We start from the raw sequence: 14,176 nt of genomic DNA, 5'->3' as shown, positions 1-14,176 counted from the left end.
CATTTATAATGATATTAAATATATTAAAAGTGTTTTTAATGTATAAGGGGGGATCGCACTCAAGAGGCTTGCTATGTGAAAGGGGTCACCGATCCAAAAGTTTGAGAACCACGGTTACAGTTCATTCATCCAATCCATACTTTTTTAACTTGCTGGCAAGAATACTGTGGGAGACCATATCAAAAGCTTTGCTAAAGTCAAGATAGATCATGTCCACTGCTTTCCCCATCTCTCCAAATCTTCCCATTTCATGTTAAGGTGCTTGATGTCGTTCAGAACTGTTCATTTCCATGTTATTCAGTCTTCCTGTTTCTGCCAATCCATGAAGGCAAACCTAAGTACCAGAACATCTGTGTACATCTAGTGGAATTACTCTTGATATCCCTGGACCACATTGTACTACATGGAACCCTTTAATGGGTTACAAATTGATTAAATATTGTGAAGTCCATTGCTCAAATAGAGCACATTTTAAAGCTATCTGTCTTTTTAATTTTTTATTATGGTTCCATTTTAGTGCAGGTAAGTTGAATTAACGCTGCCCAGCAAATCCCTGGGTAGTTTTCTATAATTGTCAAACAATGTCTGATCCATAATTCTTAGTATGTATTTGATCTGTTACCCGGGGTTCTTTCAACCCAAAGCTCTTGGTAACTTTTATTCTGTGCGAGGTGGTGTCAGGAAATAAATCAGGAGAAACATGGCCGGCCGACTGATAGATGGCTGGCACAAACAGGACAACACAAGAGTGCTTTCACTTACAACTAAACTTTATTTAGTCTCAAGCACTTACACACGTCCGCAACAGATTAGTAAAACACCCCCAACCCTCGATAATTACCGAAGCTGAGTGTGGCTCTCGAGTGGCACAGCGGCAGCCTTCCAGTGGCCTAATCTTCTGTCTTCCGGTGGGGACCACAAGATGTATCCAGGGGAGAATTCCTGAAAAAACCCTCCCAAACTCTCCCAGCTAACTCAAACTTCCCCCCCCTAATTTATATATTAGTAATACAATGACATGTCACATAAAGAAAACTTATTAAGGAAGCAGTTTCAAAGGTCAAGCAAGAGGTTTCCTTCTGGTCATCGATTAACCAGGTGTGTTTTTTTCAGAGTTTGCATGTCTTGAGGCCCTGTCAGACACATTCCTGAGGGCACATGGACAAGCGTCCTGTTCTTCTAAAATGCGTGTATCAGCAATTTCAACACACTTCTTATCAGGAAGGACGTGGGGTCAAGCTGCCCTTTCTGTGGCACCTTGGTTATGCTAAGGCTGCTGCATGGCCATTTTACGGCCTGCTGACTCGGCTGTTTTTAGCAATAAGCAATAGTGGTTTCAGGCACTTTACTGGTTTGCCAAAATCTCCCCGTGCAGTTCACGCTTTCAGAAAGTTAAGTATATAACAATTACATTGAGAGGAATATCTGTAGGTGAGGATTTTGGTGCCACCTAGTGTTTGTAAATGAAAAGGGTAATTTAGTGGATATTTTTCAACCAACACAGTACTGTACAAAGGCATGACAAACTCCTAAGCAGAGCAGTTCAATAGGATATTGTCAAATAGCTTTGTTTTTCTTTCTTTATCTGAAATGCTCTTTGAAGTTAGGAATGAAAAGCCCATTACATTTCTTGATCCTCTTCCGTTTCCCAAACTTCATTCACCCCTCTGTGTATTTGAATAATACCTGCTTTTACTTGCATAGTTTTATGAAAAATACTCATACGCCAGTAGTGTTACCCTTAAGTGATGTTATTGTTTTTAATTTTTTTAATCTTTCTGCCCTCCTGTCCCCCAAACACACAACATACAAAAGCATGGAATATCATAAATCCCAGTTGAAAGTCAGTGGGAGATGTGGGTTTTCTGCACTTCTGGAAATCAGACCACTTATTTAGGTTCCTAATTTAAGCACCAGTTTCTGAAAATGTTTTGGTTTAACTTCCAGCTAAGAATTTCAGTGCTTTATAGGTTTGTATGAGTGTCTTGTTTGTGAACTCAAACCCGGCCAAGTGCATGTGGATATAGTTCAGACGAAATGCTGCCAGCATACCAGCACTTCAGTCTCCATTATATTGGTCCATAGGAAGTAAAACTTAATTTGGAGACTAAATCAAAGTACTAAACAGCAATTCAAAAAGGCTGTTGAACTGTTGCACATGCACTCCGATACTGTGTTAAAAATCATGAAATATCTGTTCTTACATAATGAGAGCATTAGTATGATACTTGCCTTGTGCAAGTCTATAACTAAAAACCAAATCATTTTATATGAAGCTCAAAGCAAGAGAAATAACTAAATGTTACTTTGTATCCACATTATCCAGATATTCATCTCCATTGATTTCAAATACTCAAGTCTGTAGCGCAGTCAAACATAAAGAGCAGCCCTGCACCTATGTAGTACCATCAATGAAAGAAAGCTAACTCTGAAGAGGCTTCAAAATTTCTTTCAGAAATACATTTTACATTAAGTCAATCCTGATTAAATTTTTGTGCTCTAAGTGCTGTTCAGTTTGTCTTATCTTGCCTCTACTACTGGCTGAAAGGAGAAGGGACACTTCCCAGTTAAGATGAAGAAGCAGAAGAAGTGTTTTCCATTGAAACTGTTCGGAGTGTACAAATCTGCAGAATTTCCTTATGGATGGAAAACTTTGTGAATTTTAATTATGAAATGAGACCAGTAGTAGTGCCTATTAGCATTATGCAGTCAAGTTCTGTGGTAGTTCACTTCAGCCTGCATCACCCCTGCTATTCCACTCTTTGGTCTCTCCTGAGCAGCAGCTTCCCCTTATGCTGGCTTTTGTGATAAATAGTCTCGTAATGTTAGACAGTTTCATTAAGGACTTAATTTAGATAACCAAACAGATTTTGGATCCCAGTTGTCCAGAGGCAGAAGGCTAGACCACTGCCTGGTCTTTAGGCCTCTTTATTAATAAACATTCTGTAGTTGCAGGATTACTGAGAAGCTGTAGAGTTTTTGGTCATGTGTACATTAACATTTGGATTTTCATAAGCACTGAGTGTTGGTCTAACTCTGTTTCCAGAGAATTCAGTGGGCATTTTACCATTAACTTCAGTGGGAGTAGAGTTAGGCCAATGCAGAATGCTTTGTAAAAATCCCACCCTAAATTGTGGCTGCCTGAAATTAGTAATTACTGAGGGGCACAGATTTGACTGTACAGAGCATTTAGACTAAATGACTGCACAGAGAAGGAGGAATAAATATTGTACATGTAGAGAATAAAGGAAGAGATCTGAGTACAGGGGTAGGGAGGTGAGAAGGGTCTGTCCAGGAGGCTAACGAAGCAATAGTGACTTCTAATGTACCTAGTGTGCTCTTTGTATCGTGTGTGTGTGTGTGTGTGTGTGTATATTAAAACACAAAGAACAAGAGAGAAAAAGGGACAGATTTTAATTGTACACTTACAAGAATTTTACCACTGGCTACAAGAGATACCTACAGCATCAGTGTTTGTTTATTAATTTTAAATGACTAATAAAGTTATATCTGTTCTAAATTACTGTAGGCGGGAAGGGTAGGTGTCAGCAGCAGAAAATAAATAATTGTATGGACACTAAAGTGAGTACAGCTTTATCATAATTAAGAGTTAAACCATTTAAATAATAATAATAGTACCTAGCTCTTACATAGCAATAACAACAAAAAATTATATCTGGCTTCAGAAAGCAAGAATTTAGGAATTACCTTCTTCCAGGCTAAAAAGAGAGTTGGTCTAAAGCTTCAGTAACAGCAAAATCTGTGTGCTGGTTGGTGACTAATGTTCCTGAGTGTTGAAGAGAAGCTGTTGCCCAACCATGCATGTCAAGCTCAACAAGGAGTCAGTTTTGGGTGGTTTTTAATGGAGTTCATCTCAAGTGAGAGGAAAACAGGAAAAGATGGTAAAGCTCATTTTGGTAGTAACCAGCCTACGTTCAGTTACAGTTTAAGCGGGGGAAGCCAACTTTCAAATTTTCTTGCATTCACTGTATTTATAGTCAAATAAAACTTTCTAAAATAAGACTAAAGTGCCATAAAATCTAAAGATAAGATCTGAGGAAATGTATATAGCTGTGAACATAAAGGTTATGGTAATTTTTAAAGTGAATAACATTTAGATGTCTGTTACACCTATTAAGTCTAAAACAACAGATGCAAACCTAAAGTCAAGAGGCATTTTATTCGTAGTAACTGAGTGCAAATCACTGTAAAGGTCTGTGCAAGATAACATTTTACAATACGAGAGATTTACACATTCAGCAGAGGAAGCTGAGTATTAAGATGCAAATCATTAATTTAGCACCAGCCACAAGAGCACACTTTGATACCATTTTATGAACTTCTCTTTCTGGTTTGTGTTTATAATATGACACATCAAGTCTTGGCTATGTTTCTAGACAGCATTGGGGAACTTTTTGGCATGCTCAGTATTGATAAACCCAAGTACTCAGAAATCATGACTCAGGCCCCCCAAAAATGAGATTTTTAAAATATTTGGGATTCTTCTGGATTTTGAGTCTTTAGGTTATATTTGTGTCATGTTTTCAAGCACTTCTGCACATCTATTAGGGCTGGAAACTCATTTTGAAAATTCAGATTTGTGATTCCTGGATTGGGGGCTTTAAGAATAACTCAAAATATGATAAAATCATGAGCATCTCTGCATGCTAGTAAAATAACTGTATCTAAGATTGTTTATATTTGGTAGGAAAAACGTTTTTATGCTAATACTTCTGCATTAAGTACTCCTGGGGAATTCTGCATCACTGCGCACACACAGAATTCATGTGCCCCACAGAATTTTTTTTTTCCGCAGAAAAGTGCTGCAGTTACATTTTTTGCCCACCATGGGCTGCTGTGGTGCCAGGACAGAAAGCTGCTGCTCTTGCCCAGCAGCAGCCCCAGCTGTGGATAGGGAAGAGAACAGGCTGGGTTAGGAAGCACAGGATATGGGGGAATGGACAGCGTGGGACACATGGGGCTGCTGGAGGGTCACAGGTTGGGTTCAGAAGGGCTGGGGGTGGGACAGACTGGGGTGGGGGCTGAATGGGAGATGAGTGCAGGAACACAGCGGGGGGTGGGGGGGGCAGGGGCTGAATGCCAACCCAACAACCCTCCAAGTTCACACCCAGGCTCCTTCCTGGCAATTATTTCCCTCTCCCTCAGCTCCTCCATTACCTCCGACTCTCCCAAGCCTTTGCACTGCTTCTGAGGGGGGCGGGAAATATGGGTCTCTATTGAAGTTTAAATGAATTATTACTCAAAGTTCTGTATTAATATGCCTAGCAAGGAATCTATTTGTCAAAAAATATTTCCTGAATCTTTTTTGCTGTCTGTATTGTTACAGACATACTTGCTGACGGGTATTTTGAAATGAACCACGAAAATAATGGAAATTGGTATGATTATACTATGTTTTTTCGACAAATAAAATATGTAGAATTTTGCAGAATTTTTAATTTTAGGTGCACAATTCCCCCAGGAGTAAATAAGGTGTGAATAAAGAATGAGTCAAGCTGTTTTTAAGGATTAAGGTTATTGGGAGGTATTTCTGTTATTGAGATTTCCTTCAGTCTCTTTATGCGCTTCTTAACTACTTCATTAGAGTTGTAGACAGAATGATAAAGCACTTCAGGTTTCCTACTTTCCCAAGGAAAATTAAATATATAGTTGACAAAAAAATTAAGGTTATAAATATAACAAGATGACTGAGATTTTCATGCAAGCTGTGTCAGAAATCTGTATAGGTGGGGGGAAGGGAAAGACCAATTTTGTAGAAATGTAAATATAAACTTTCATCTTTCCATTTTTTCGTAAGAGCAAACCATTTTAAGTTTATCTGGTGAAGTCTTGCTGTGAGCATGAATTTTATAACCTCTGGCAATGTGACAAAAAAGCAAGATTGAGGTAGTTTAGCTTTGTTGCAAAAGCCTGTATGTAATGTTGTAGTATTGATACATTTCAAGTTTAGCCTAGCTGCTTTGAGGAAAAGCTGATTTCCTTTGCACTGGAGATTCCTTTCCCTACCTCCCCGACTCCCTTCGTTCTGTGTGGTACTACCAGCAAGGAAATGTTTGCAGAACTATGGAGATTGAACTGAAGAATTAGTGCTGGAGTATTGGTAGCTTAGTTACAGATTGCACTGCGTCAGTCTGCTCCACACCCAGAAGACAGTCATGTGACTTAAGTCCTGCTGCAGTTGTGCAGCAGACAAGACTGCAGACCTCTGGGGAAACTGATGTTTCATATTTCAGACTGTAGATTTCTCCAATTGCAGCTATTCTATTGGTATGCATAACTGATAATCACAGCTGGAGAGTAGATCGTGAGGAGAGATGGACAGTCAGCTGAGCAGTTGGAAAGATAAGGGTATTTGCTATTTATTTAACATTTTTATTAAGCTAAACTGTGGTTATTTTTCAGTAAAACAGACTTGTAGCATAATTTTTTTTAAAGTTGTAAGACATGGTGAAGTATGTAAAAATGCTAAAGGTCTAGAGTAAAAGGAATAAATGATGACCAATACAAAGTAACAAAAAATATTTAAAAAAGAAAAATAGCTTGTATGACACACTGCAAATATCTTAGCTGGTTAGATTTTTGCAGTCCTACATAGCATAGCACGGAATAGCTTGGTTCAGTGTGTACCGCACAAATGTCAATGCAGCCCTGATTTAACCAATATGTTCCTTTCAAAGTTTTTAAGTCCTGTTAATTGTTAAAGCAATCGAATTTAATGAGGTTAAATGTGCCTGTGTGAAGTGTAATCTATGCTGTGTTGGTCTCAAGATACTAGAGAGACAAGGTAGGTGCAGTAATACCTTTTATTGACAAGCTTTCAAGCTTACACAGAGCTCTTCAAGTCTGGAAAATGTACTCAGTGTTGCAGCTAAAGGCAGGATGGCATATATTGTTTAGCCTAAGTAATTAACACACATTTTAAGGGACTTTGGCAGGTTTGGTCACAGAGTCCCCCTTGGGACTGTCACCTGACGTGCTGAAATTACCTCTGAGCTCGTTTTCCACTGCCAGCTTGGGACTCCAGAACCCTGCCTTGTGGGGGTGCCATGCTAGTCTGCTGCAACACAGACCCAGGTCTGGTCCACACCCCCAAAGCTGCAGACTTTAACCAAAAACTGCTCAGCAAGTCACTTATCTCCAGCACCCAGGCACCCAGTTCCCAATGGGATCCAAACCCCAAATAAATCCATTTTACTCTGTATAAAGTTTATACAGGGTAAACTCATAAATTGTCTGCTCTCTATAACACTGATAGAGAGAGATGCACAGCTGTTTGCTCCTCCAGGTATTAATCACTTACTCTGGGTTAATAAACAAAAGTGATTTTATTAAGTATAAAAAGTAGGATTTAAGTGGTTTCAAGAAATAACAGAACAAAGTAAGTTACCAAGCAAAATAAAACAAAACACGCAAGTCTAAAGCTAATACATTAAGCATCTGTTTACAGATAAAACCTCACCCTCAGATATTTCAATAAGCTTCTATCACAGACTGGACGCCTTCCCAGTCTGGGCACAGCCCTTGTTCCAGCTCAGGTGGTAGCTAGGGGATTTCTCATGATTGCAGCCCCCTTTGTTCTGTTCCACCCCCTTTTATAACTTTGGCACAAGGTGGGAATCTTTTGTCTCTGGATCCCCACCCCTCCTTCTAAATGGAAAAGCACCAGGTTTAAGATGGATTTCAGAGACATGGTCACATGTCCTGTGAGACCCCAAGTCTCCATTCTTTCCAGCCTGACTCACAGGAACACAGAAAGGCTTACAAGTAAACAGAGCCATTTACAACCAATTGTCCCAGTCAATGGGAGCCATCAAGATTCTAAACCACCATTAATGGCCTAATCTTTGCATAATTACAACAGGACTTCAGAGTAATACTTTATATTTGTAGCTTCAGATACAAGAATGATACATTCATACAAATAGGATGAACACACTCAGTAGATTGTAAGGTATCATTACAAAGCTTATAAAGAGATCTTTTGCATGAAGCATATTCCAGTTATATTATATTCACATTCATAAGCATATTTCCCTAAACATATGGAGTGCAGTGTCACAGGGACCGTTCAAGGCCTGTTAACACCTCTCCAGTCATATAGGGGAAAGGGGAAAAATAACTGGAGGAGGGAGGAGTTAAATGTGTTATAGATTATTATAATAAGCCATAAATCCAATATCTCTGTTCAGTCCATGTTTTTAGTGTCTAGCAAAGTTAAGAATTTAAGTTCTCAGGCTTGTCTTTTGAGAGTGTTGTGCAGGTTTCCTTTGAGGATGAAAACTGAGAGGTCAGATAAAGAGTGATGGCTTTGCGAAAAGTGTTCACCCACAGATGATAAGGTGTTCTTGTTTTTTATAATTTTTCTTTGTGAGTTCATTCAAGAGCATAGTGATTGTCTAGTTTCACCCACACAATTGTTTGGGCATTTAGTGCACTGGATAAGGTACACCGCATGTGATAGGCAAGTGTAGGACCTATGGATCTTGAGACTTGTGTTGTGGGGGATATTGATGATCATAGCAGTGAAGCTATGTCTGCAGGTTTTGCATCTGTTCTGGCAGGGTCTGATGCTGCTTTGAGTTGGTGGGTCCTGATCTGGCTTGCTTCTGATGATGAGCTTGGATATGTTGGAGGGTTGTTTGAAGGCCGGAAGAGGAGGTTCAAGGAAAAGATTTATTTCAGGGTGTGGTTCCCAGTATGGGTTGAAATAGTTTGATGATATGCTGTATGGGTTCCAGTGTAGGGTGGTAGGTGACAACTAGAGGTGTGTGGTTGGAGAGGGTTTTATTACTGTATTGAAGCAGATTCTTTTGGGGTATTTGGGTGACTCATTCCATGATGCAATCTACTTTCGGGGGAGTGTCCTTATTTGGGGAAGGCAGTTTTGAGTGTAAGGTGTACATCCCAGACTTCCTTCTTGAAGCATAATCTGTGATATCTACAGTCATGCACTCAGGTAAGTTTCGGAGTAGCAGCCTTGTTAGTCTGTATCCGCAAAAAGAACAGGAGTACTTGTGGCACCTTAGAGACTAACAAATTTATTTAAGCATAAGCTTTCGTGGACTACAGCCCACTTCATCGGATGCACAGAATGGAACATATAGTAAGAAGATATATATACACACACACACAACACACACACAAGTTGGAAGTTACCATACAAACTGTGAGAGGCTAATTAGTTAAGATGAGCTATTATCAGCAGGAGAAAAAAACTTTTGTCGTGATAATCAAGATGGCCCATTTAGACAGTTGACAAGAAGGTGTGAGGATACTTAACTTAAGGAAATAGATTCAATATGTGTAATGAGAGACTGGGAGTGGCTGGGTCATTACACATGTTGAATCTATTTCCTTAAGTAGCCCAGGAAAGCTTATGCTCTAATAAATTTGATAGTCTCTAAGGTGCCACAAGTACTCCTGTTCTTTTGACTGTAGATAACCGATTTCTTGGTGTGTTTGGGCTTGTTACTGGATCCGTGAAGGTAGGTGTGGTGGTCTGTGTGTTTCTTGTGTATAGGTAGGGCCCTACCAAATTCACAGTCCATTTTGGTCAGTTTCACTGTCATAGGACTTAAAAAATCATAAATTTCATGATTTCGTCAATTTAAATTTGAAATTTCACAGTGTTGTACTTGTAGGGGTCCTGACCCAAAAAAGAGTTGTGTGTGAGTTCACAAGGTTATTGTAGGGGGGTTGCGCTACCGCTGCTCTTAGCACCGCTGCCAGCAGCAGTGCAAAAGTAAGGATGGCATACTATGGTATTGCCACCCTTACTTCTGTGCTGCTGCCTGCAGAGGTGGGCCCTCAGTTAGCAGTCACTACTCCCCGGCCACCCAGCTCTGAAGGCAGCGCAGAATGGCAATACTGTGACCCTCTATCCCCCTCCCCCCCCCAAAATAACCTTGTGGCCCCAGCCCTGCAACTCCCTTTCAAGTCAGGACCCCAATTTGAGAAACACTGGTCTCCCCTGTGAAATTTGTATAGTATAGGGTAAAAGGACACAAAAGACGAGATTTCATGGGGGGAAACCAGATTTCATGGTCCGTGATGCGTTTTTCATGGCCATTAATTTGGTAGGGCCCTATGCATAGTTGTCTGTAGGGTACCATCATTGAAGCTGATCATGGTGTCCATGAAGTTGATGTTAGTGTGGGGGTGTTTTAGAGAGAGTTTAATGGATAGTGATGGAAATCTGTTTAGGTCCTCTGTCCAGAGGATGAAAATATCATTGATGTATCTCAGATATATCATTGGTTTCATGGTGCATTTGTCCAGAAATTCTTCTTCAAGGTGGCCCATGAAGAGGTTGACATATTGGGAAGCCATCTTAGCACCCATGTAATTTACTCATTTAATGAACACTAGGTGGAAGCACAGTACACCAGACTTTCTCTTGTTATAGTCTATTTATATTGTATGCTTAAAAACATTGATTGTTTACAATCTCTCTTACTGGATCACAAATAAGTATTTTTATGACTAACTTTCAGAATTTGCCAGCATAATCTACAATAGTTTTAGATAAGTAGTTGAGTTTAAAATAGTGTGACCTTTGTCCAGTAACCACCAATCTGCAATCACCCTTCTGACTCTTTCTGAATCATTTAGAAGTACTCTGTAAGAATTTAAGTCCTATTTGTATGTGTATGTGTATGAGCTTCAGATTTTGTCCTGTTGATAAGCTTTTTAGATCTACATACTCAGAAATAACTTCTTAAGGGGCCCTGTTAAGCTTGGTACTGGTATGTCCAAGTTTGACTATTTTTATAACTGGCTGTCAAGGTTCCTTCCCCACTCTGAACTCTAGGGTACAGATGAGGGGACCTGCATGAAAAACCCCCTAAGCTTATTTTTACCAGCTTAGGTTAAAACTTCCCCAAGATACAAACTATTTTACCTTTTGTCCCTGGACTTTATTGCTGCCACCACAAAGCGTCTAACAAATATAACCGGGAAAGAGCCCGCTTGGAAACTTCTTTCCCCCCAAAATTCCCACAGCTTCGTATCGTCCACAAACTTTGTAAGTGTACTCTCTATGCCATTATCTAAATAATTGATGAAGATATTGAACAGAACTGGACCCAGGAACTGATTCCTGTGGGACCCCACTCGTCATCCTCTTCCAGCTTGATTGTGAATCACTGATAACTACTTTCTTGAAATGGTTTTCCAGCAAGTTATGCCCCCACCTTATAGTAGCTCCGCCTAGGTTATATTTCCCTAGTTTGTTTATGAGGTGGTCATGTGAGCCAGTATCAAAAGCCTTAGTAAAGTCAAGATATACCATATCTACCGCTTCCCCTCTATCTACCAGGCTTTGTTACCCTGTCTAGGAAAGCTATTAGGTTGGTTTGACATAATTTGTTCTTGACAAATCCATGCTGACTGTTACTTATCACCTTATCATCGTCTAGGTGTTTGCTAATTGATTGCCTAATTATTTTTTTCATTATCTTTCTGGGTACTGAAGTTAAGCTGACTGATCTGTAATTCCCCACGTTGTCCTTATTTCCCTTTCTATAGATCGGCACTATATTTGCCCTTTTCCAGTCCTCTGGAATCTCTTCCCATCTTCCATGACTTGTTGAAGATAATCGCTAATGGATCTGTTATCTCTTCAGTCAGCTCCTTGAGTATTCTAGGATGTATTTCATCTGTCCCTGGTGACCTGAAGATATCTAACCTAATCTAAGTAATTTTTAACTTGTTCTTTCCCTATTTTAGCCACTGATTCTACCTCGTTTTCACTGGCATTCACTATGTTAGATGTCCAGTCACTACTAATCTTGAAATGAGAGAAAAAGGTGGTACATTGTCTCATGAATACATGTATTTTTCAGGTAGTATTTGCCTTCCAGTTTTGGAATAGTCTAGTAATTATGATGGGTTTCCAGTGTTCTTTGGGTTCTTTCCAGTGTTCTGTTATTGTTACAGAATTCCCCCAGGAGTAAGATAAGGGAAAGGAGGAGGCATGGCCAGAGTATTCTTATGTCCTGAATATATTATGCCTTGCAGTGGCCCCATGGGCCAGCAGTATGGTGCACTTTAGGGCATCATATTTGTTCTCTAGCCTGTTTGGATACCCCTGGTTTAAATTAAAACAGCAGCTTTATTTTTTACATCTGTTTTTTTCCTAAGCGTCTTTTAAGTAGAAAACATAACATTTTGGAGACCCAGCAGCCCCTGAGCAGGGCAGATTGCCTCCTTTTGATCCCTGCAATGAGCTCTGGGAGAAATATGGCTCTTTGACTTTACAGTGCTCTCAAAGCAAATGTCCATGACTGTAGTGCTGCTTCTCAGGGCTTGTCTACATGGGAACAGGCAGGAAAATTAATCTGAATTAACTAAAGGTGTTAATTTGAAGATGATTCATTGAACCACATTAAATCCCAATGTGGATGCCACTTCAGAATTAAAGTAGTGTTAATTCACTTGAATTCTGAATGAGGGTGTTCACCAGGGATTTGCTGCAGTTTAATGTATCCACTTCAAATTCACACCATTAGTTAATTTCCTGGATGTCCCTGAGTAGATAAGCCCATAGTAGAAGGGCCAGTCTACACTACAAAATTTTGAGTATACCCCTATGGTGTCATTCCACTTACAGCAATCTTAAAATCAATCATGGGACGTGAGACAAGGTCAGAGGTCAACAGGGTGGAGCTGATTGGACCAAGCCATACTTTAACCATATTCATAGGTTCATAGATACTAAGGTCAGAAGGGACCATTATGATCATCTAGTCCGACCTCCTGCACAACGCAGGCCACAGAATCTCACCCACCCACTCCTGCAAAAAACCTCTCACCTATATCTGAGCTATTGAAGTCCTCAAATCTTGGTTAAAAGACTTCAAGGAGCAGAGAATCCTCCAGCAAGTGACCTGTACCCCATGCTACAGAGGAAGGCGAAAAACCTCCAGGGCCTCTTCCAGTCTGCCCTGGAGGAAAATTCCTTCCCGACCGCAAATATGGTGATCAGCTAAACCCTGAGCATATGGGCAAGATTCACCAGCCAGATACTACAGAAAATTCTTTCCTGGGTAACTCAGATCCCACCCCATCTAACATCCCATCACAGGCCATTAGGCCTATTTACCATGAATATTTAAAGATCAATTAATTACCGAAATCATGTTATCCCATCATAACATCTCCTCCATAAACTTATCAAGTTTAATCTTAAAGCCAGATAGATCTTTTGCCCCCACTGCTTCCCTTGGAAGGCTATTCCAAAACTTCACTCCTCTGATGGTTTGAAACCTTCGTCTAATTTCAAGTCTAAACTTCCCAGTGACCAGTTTATATCCATTTGTTCTTGTGTCCACATTGGTACTGAGCTTAAATAATTCCTCTCCCTCTCCGGTATTTATCCCTCTGATATATTTTTAGAGAGCAATCATATCTCCCCTCAACCTTCTTTTAGGCCTGTCTACATTATAATTACATTTGAGCTGTGGATCTGTTTACAACACTGTTCCAGCTTTCAGTATAGAAGAGACTTTAACTGTCTTCTGTAACATTCACAGAATCATAGAATATCAGGGTTGGAGGGGATCTCAGGAGGTCATCTAGTCCAACCCCTTGCTCAAAGCAGGACCAATCTCCAATTTTTGCCCCAGATCCCTAAGTGGCCCCCTCAAGGATTGAATTTACAACCCTGGGTTTAGCAGGCAAATGCTCAAACCACTGAGCTATCCCTCCCCTTGCCCCAGCCTCTTCTCCTCCCCCGCCCTTTTTTTGATTGCTTTATTCCCATTATGGAAGATGAATAAGATCTCATCTATGGAATTGTGTTGTAGCTAGATCCTCTGACTCCCTAGTAATTGTAACACAGACAGATCCTCCCAGAACTGTAAAGATCTGAAATGTACCGTGATTTTGTTACATGGTTTAAAGTCAGTTTCGAGCCAGGAGTAAATCAGGTTATAACACAATCCAGAGTGAGTGCTCTCATAACTATTATCAATGCACACATTTTGCAAATGTATGTAGCCATCCCTTAATTTAAATATGAGCAGCACTAGACTGAAGGCTTTCATTTCAGTGAAAGGGGCAATGAGATCAGTTTCTTTCTGGTACAGTCGCAAAACTCACCAGCATCTTGCAGTCACTGTTGTCTTGGCTTAAGTTTTTGTGAATGGTTTTGTTG

The 14,176-nt window shown here is 40.1% G+C and overlaps 1 protein-coding gene across 5 annotated transcripts in view; it reads left to right on the top strand.

Annotated features, from left to right (window-relative positions):
- RTN4 (reticulon 4) overlaps positions 1-14,176 on the top strand; it is a 56,025-nt gene that overhangs the window by 25,357 nt on the left and 16,492 nt on the right. Inside the window, exon 1 of one of the 5 annotated variants that reach the window (XM_077813925.1) lies at positions 6,214-6,369. The exons of the other annotated variants lie outside the window; for them this stretch is intronic. Coding sequence (XP_077670051.1) covers positions 6,336-6,369 — 34 coding nt within the window. The 5' untranslated portion in view covers positions 6,214-6,335. Of the gene's footprint in view, positions 1-6,213; positions 6,370-14,176 lie in introns of those variants that run through there. 5 annotated transcript variants of the gene reach the window in all.

This window comes from Eretmochelys imbricata, chromosome 3 (assembly GCF_965152235.1).
Source record: "Eretmochelys imbricata isolate rEreImb1 chromosome 3, rEreImb1.hap1, whole genome shotgun sequence".
NCBI lineage: Eukaryota > Metazoa > Chordata > Testudines > Cheloniidae > Eretmochelys > Eretmochelys imbricata.
The sequence above is the reverse complement of the archived record's forward strand: the minus strand, read 5'-3'. Positions and strand labels throughout refer to the sequence as shown.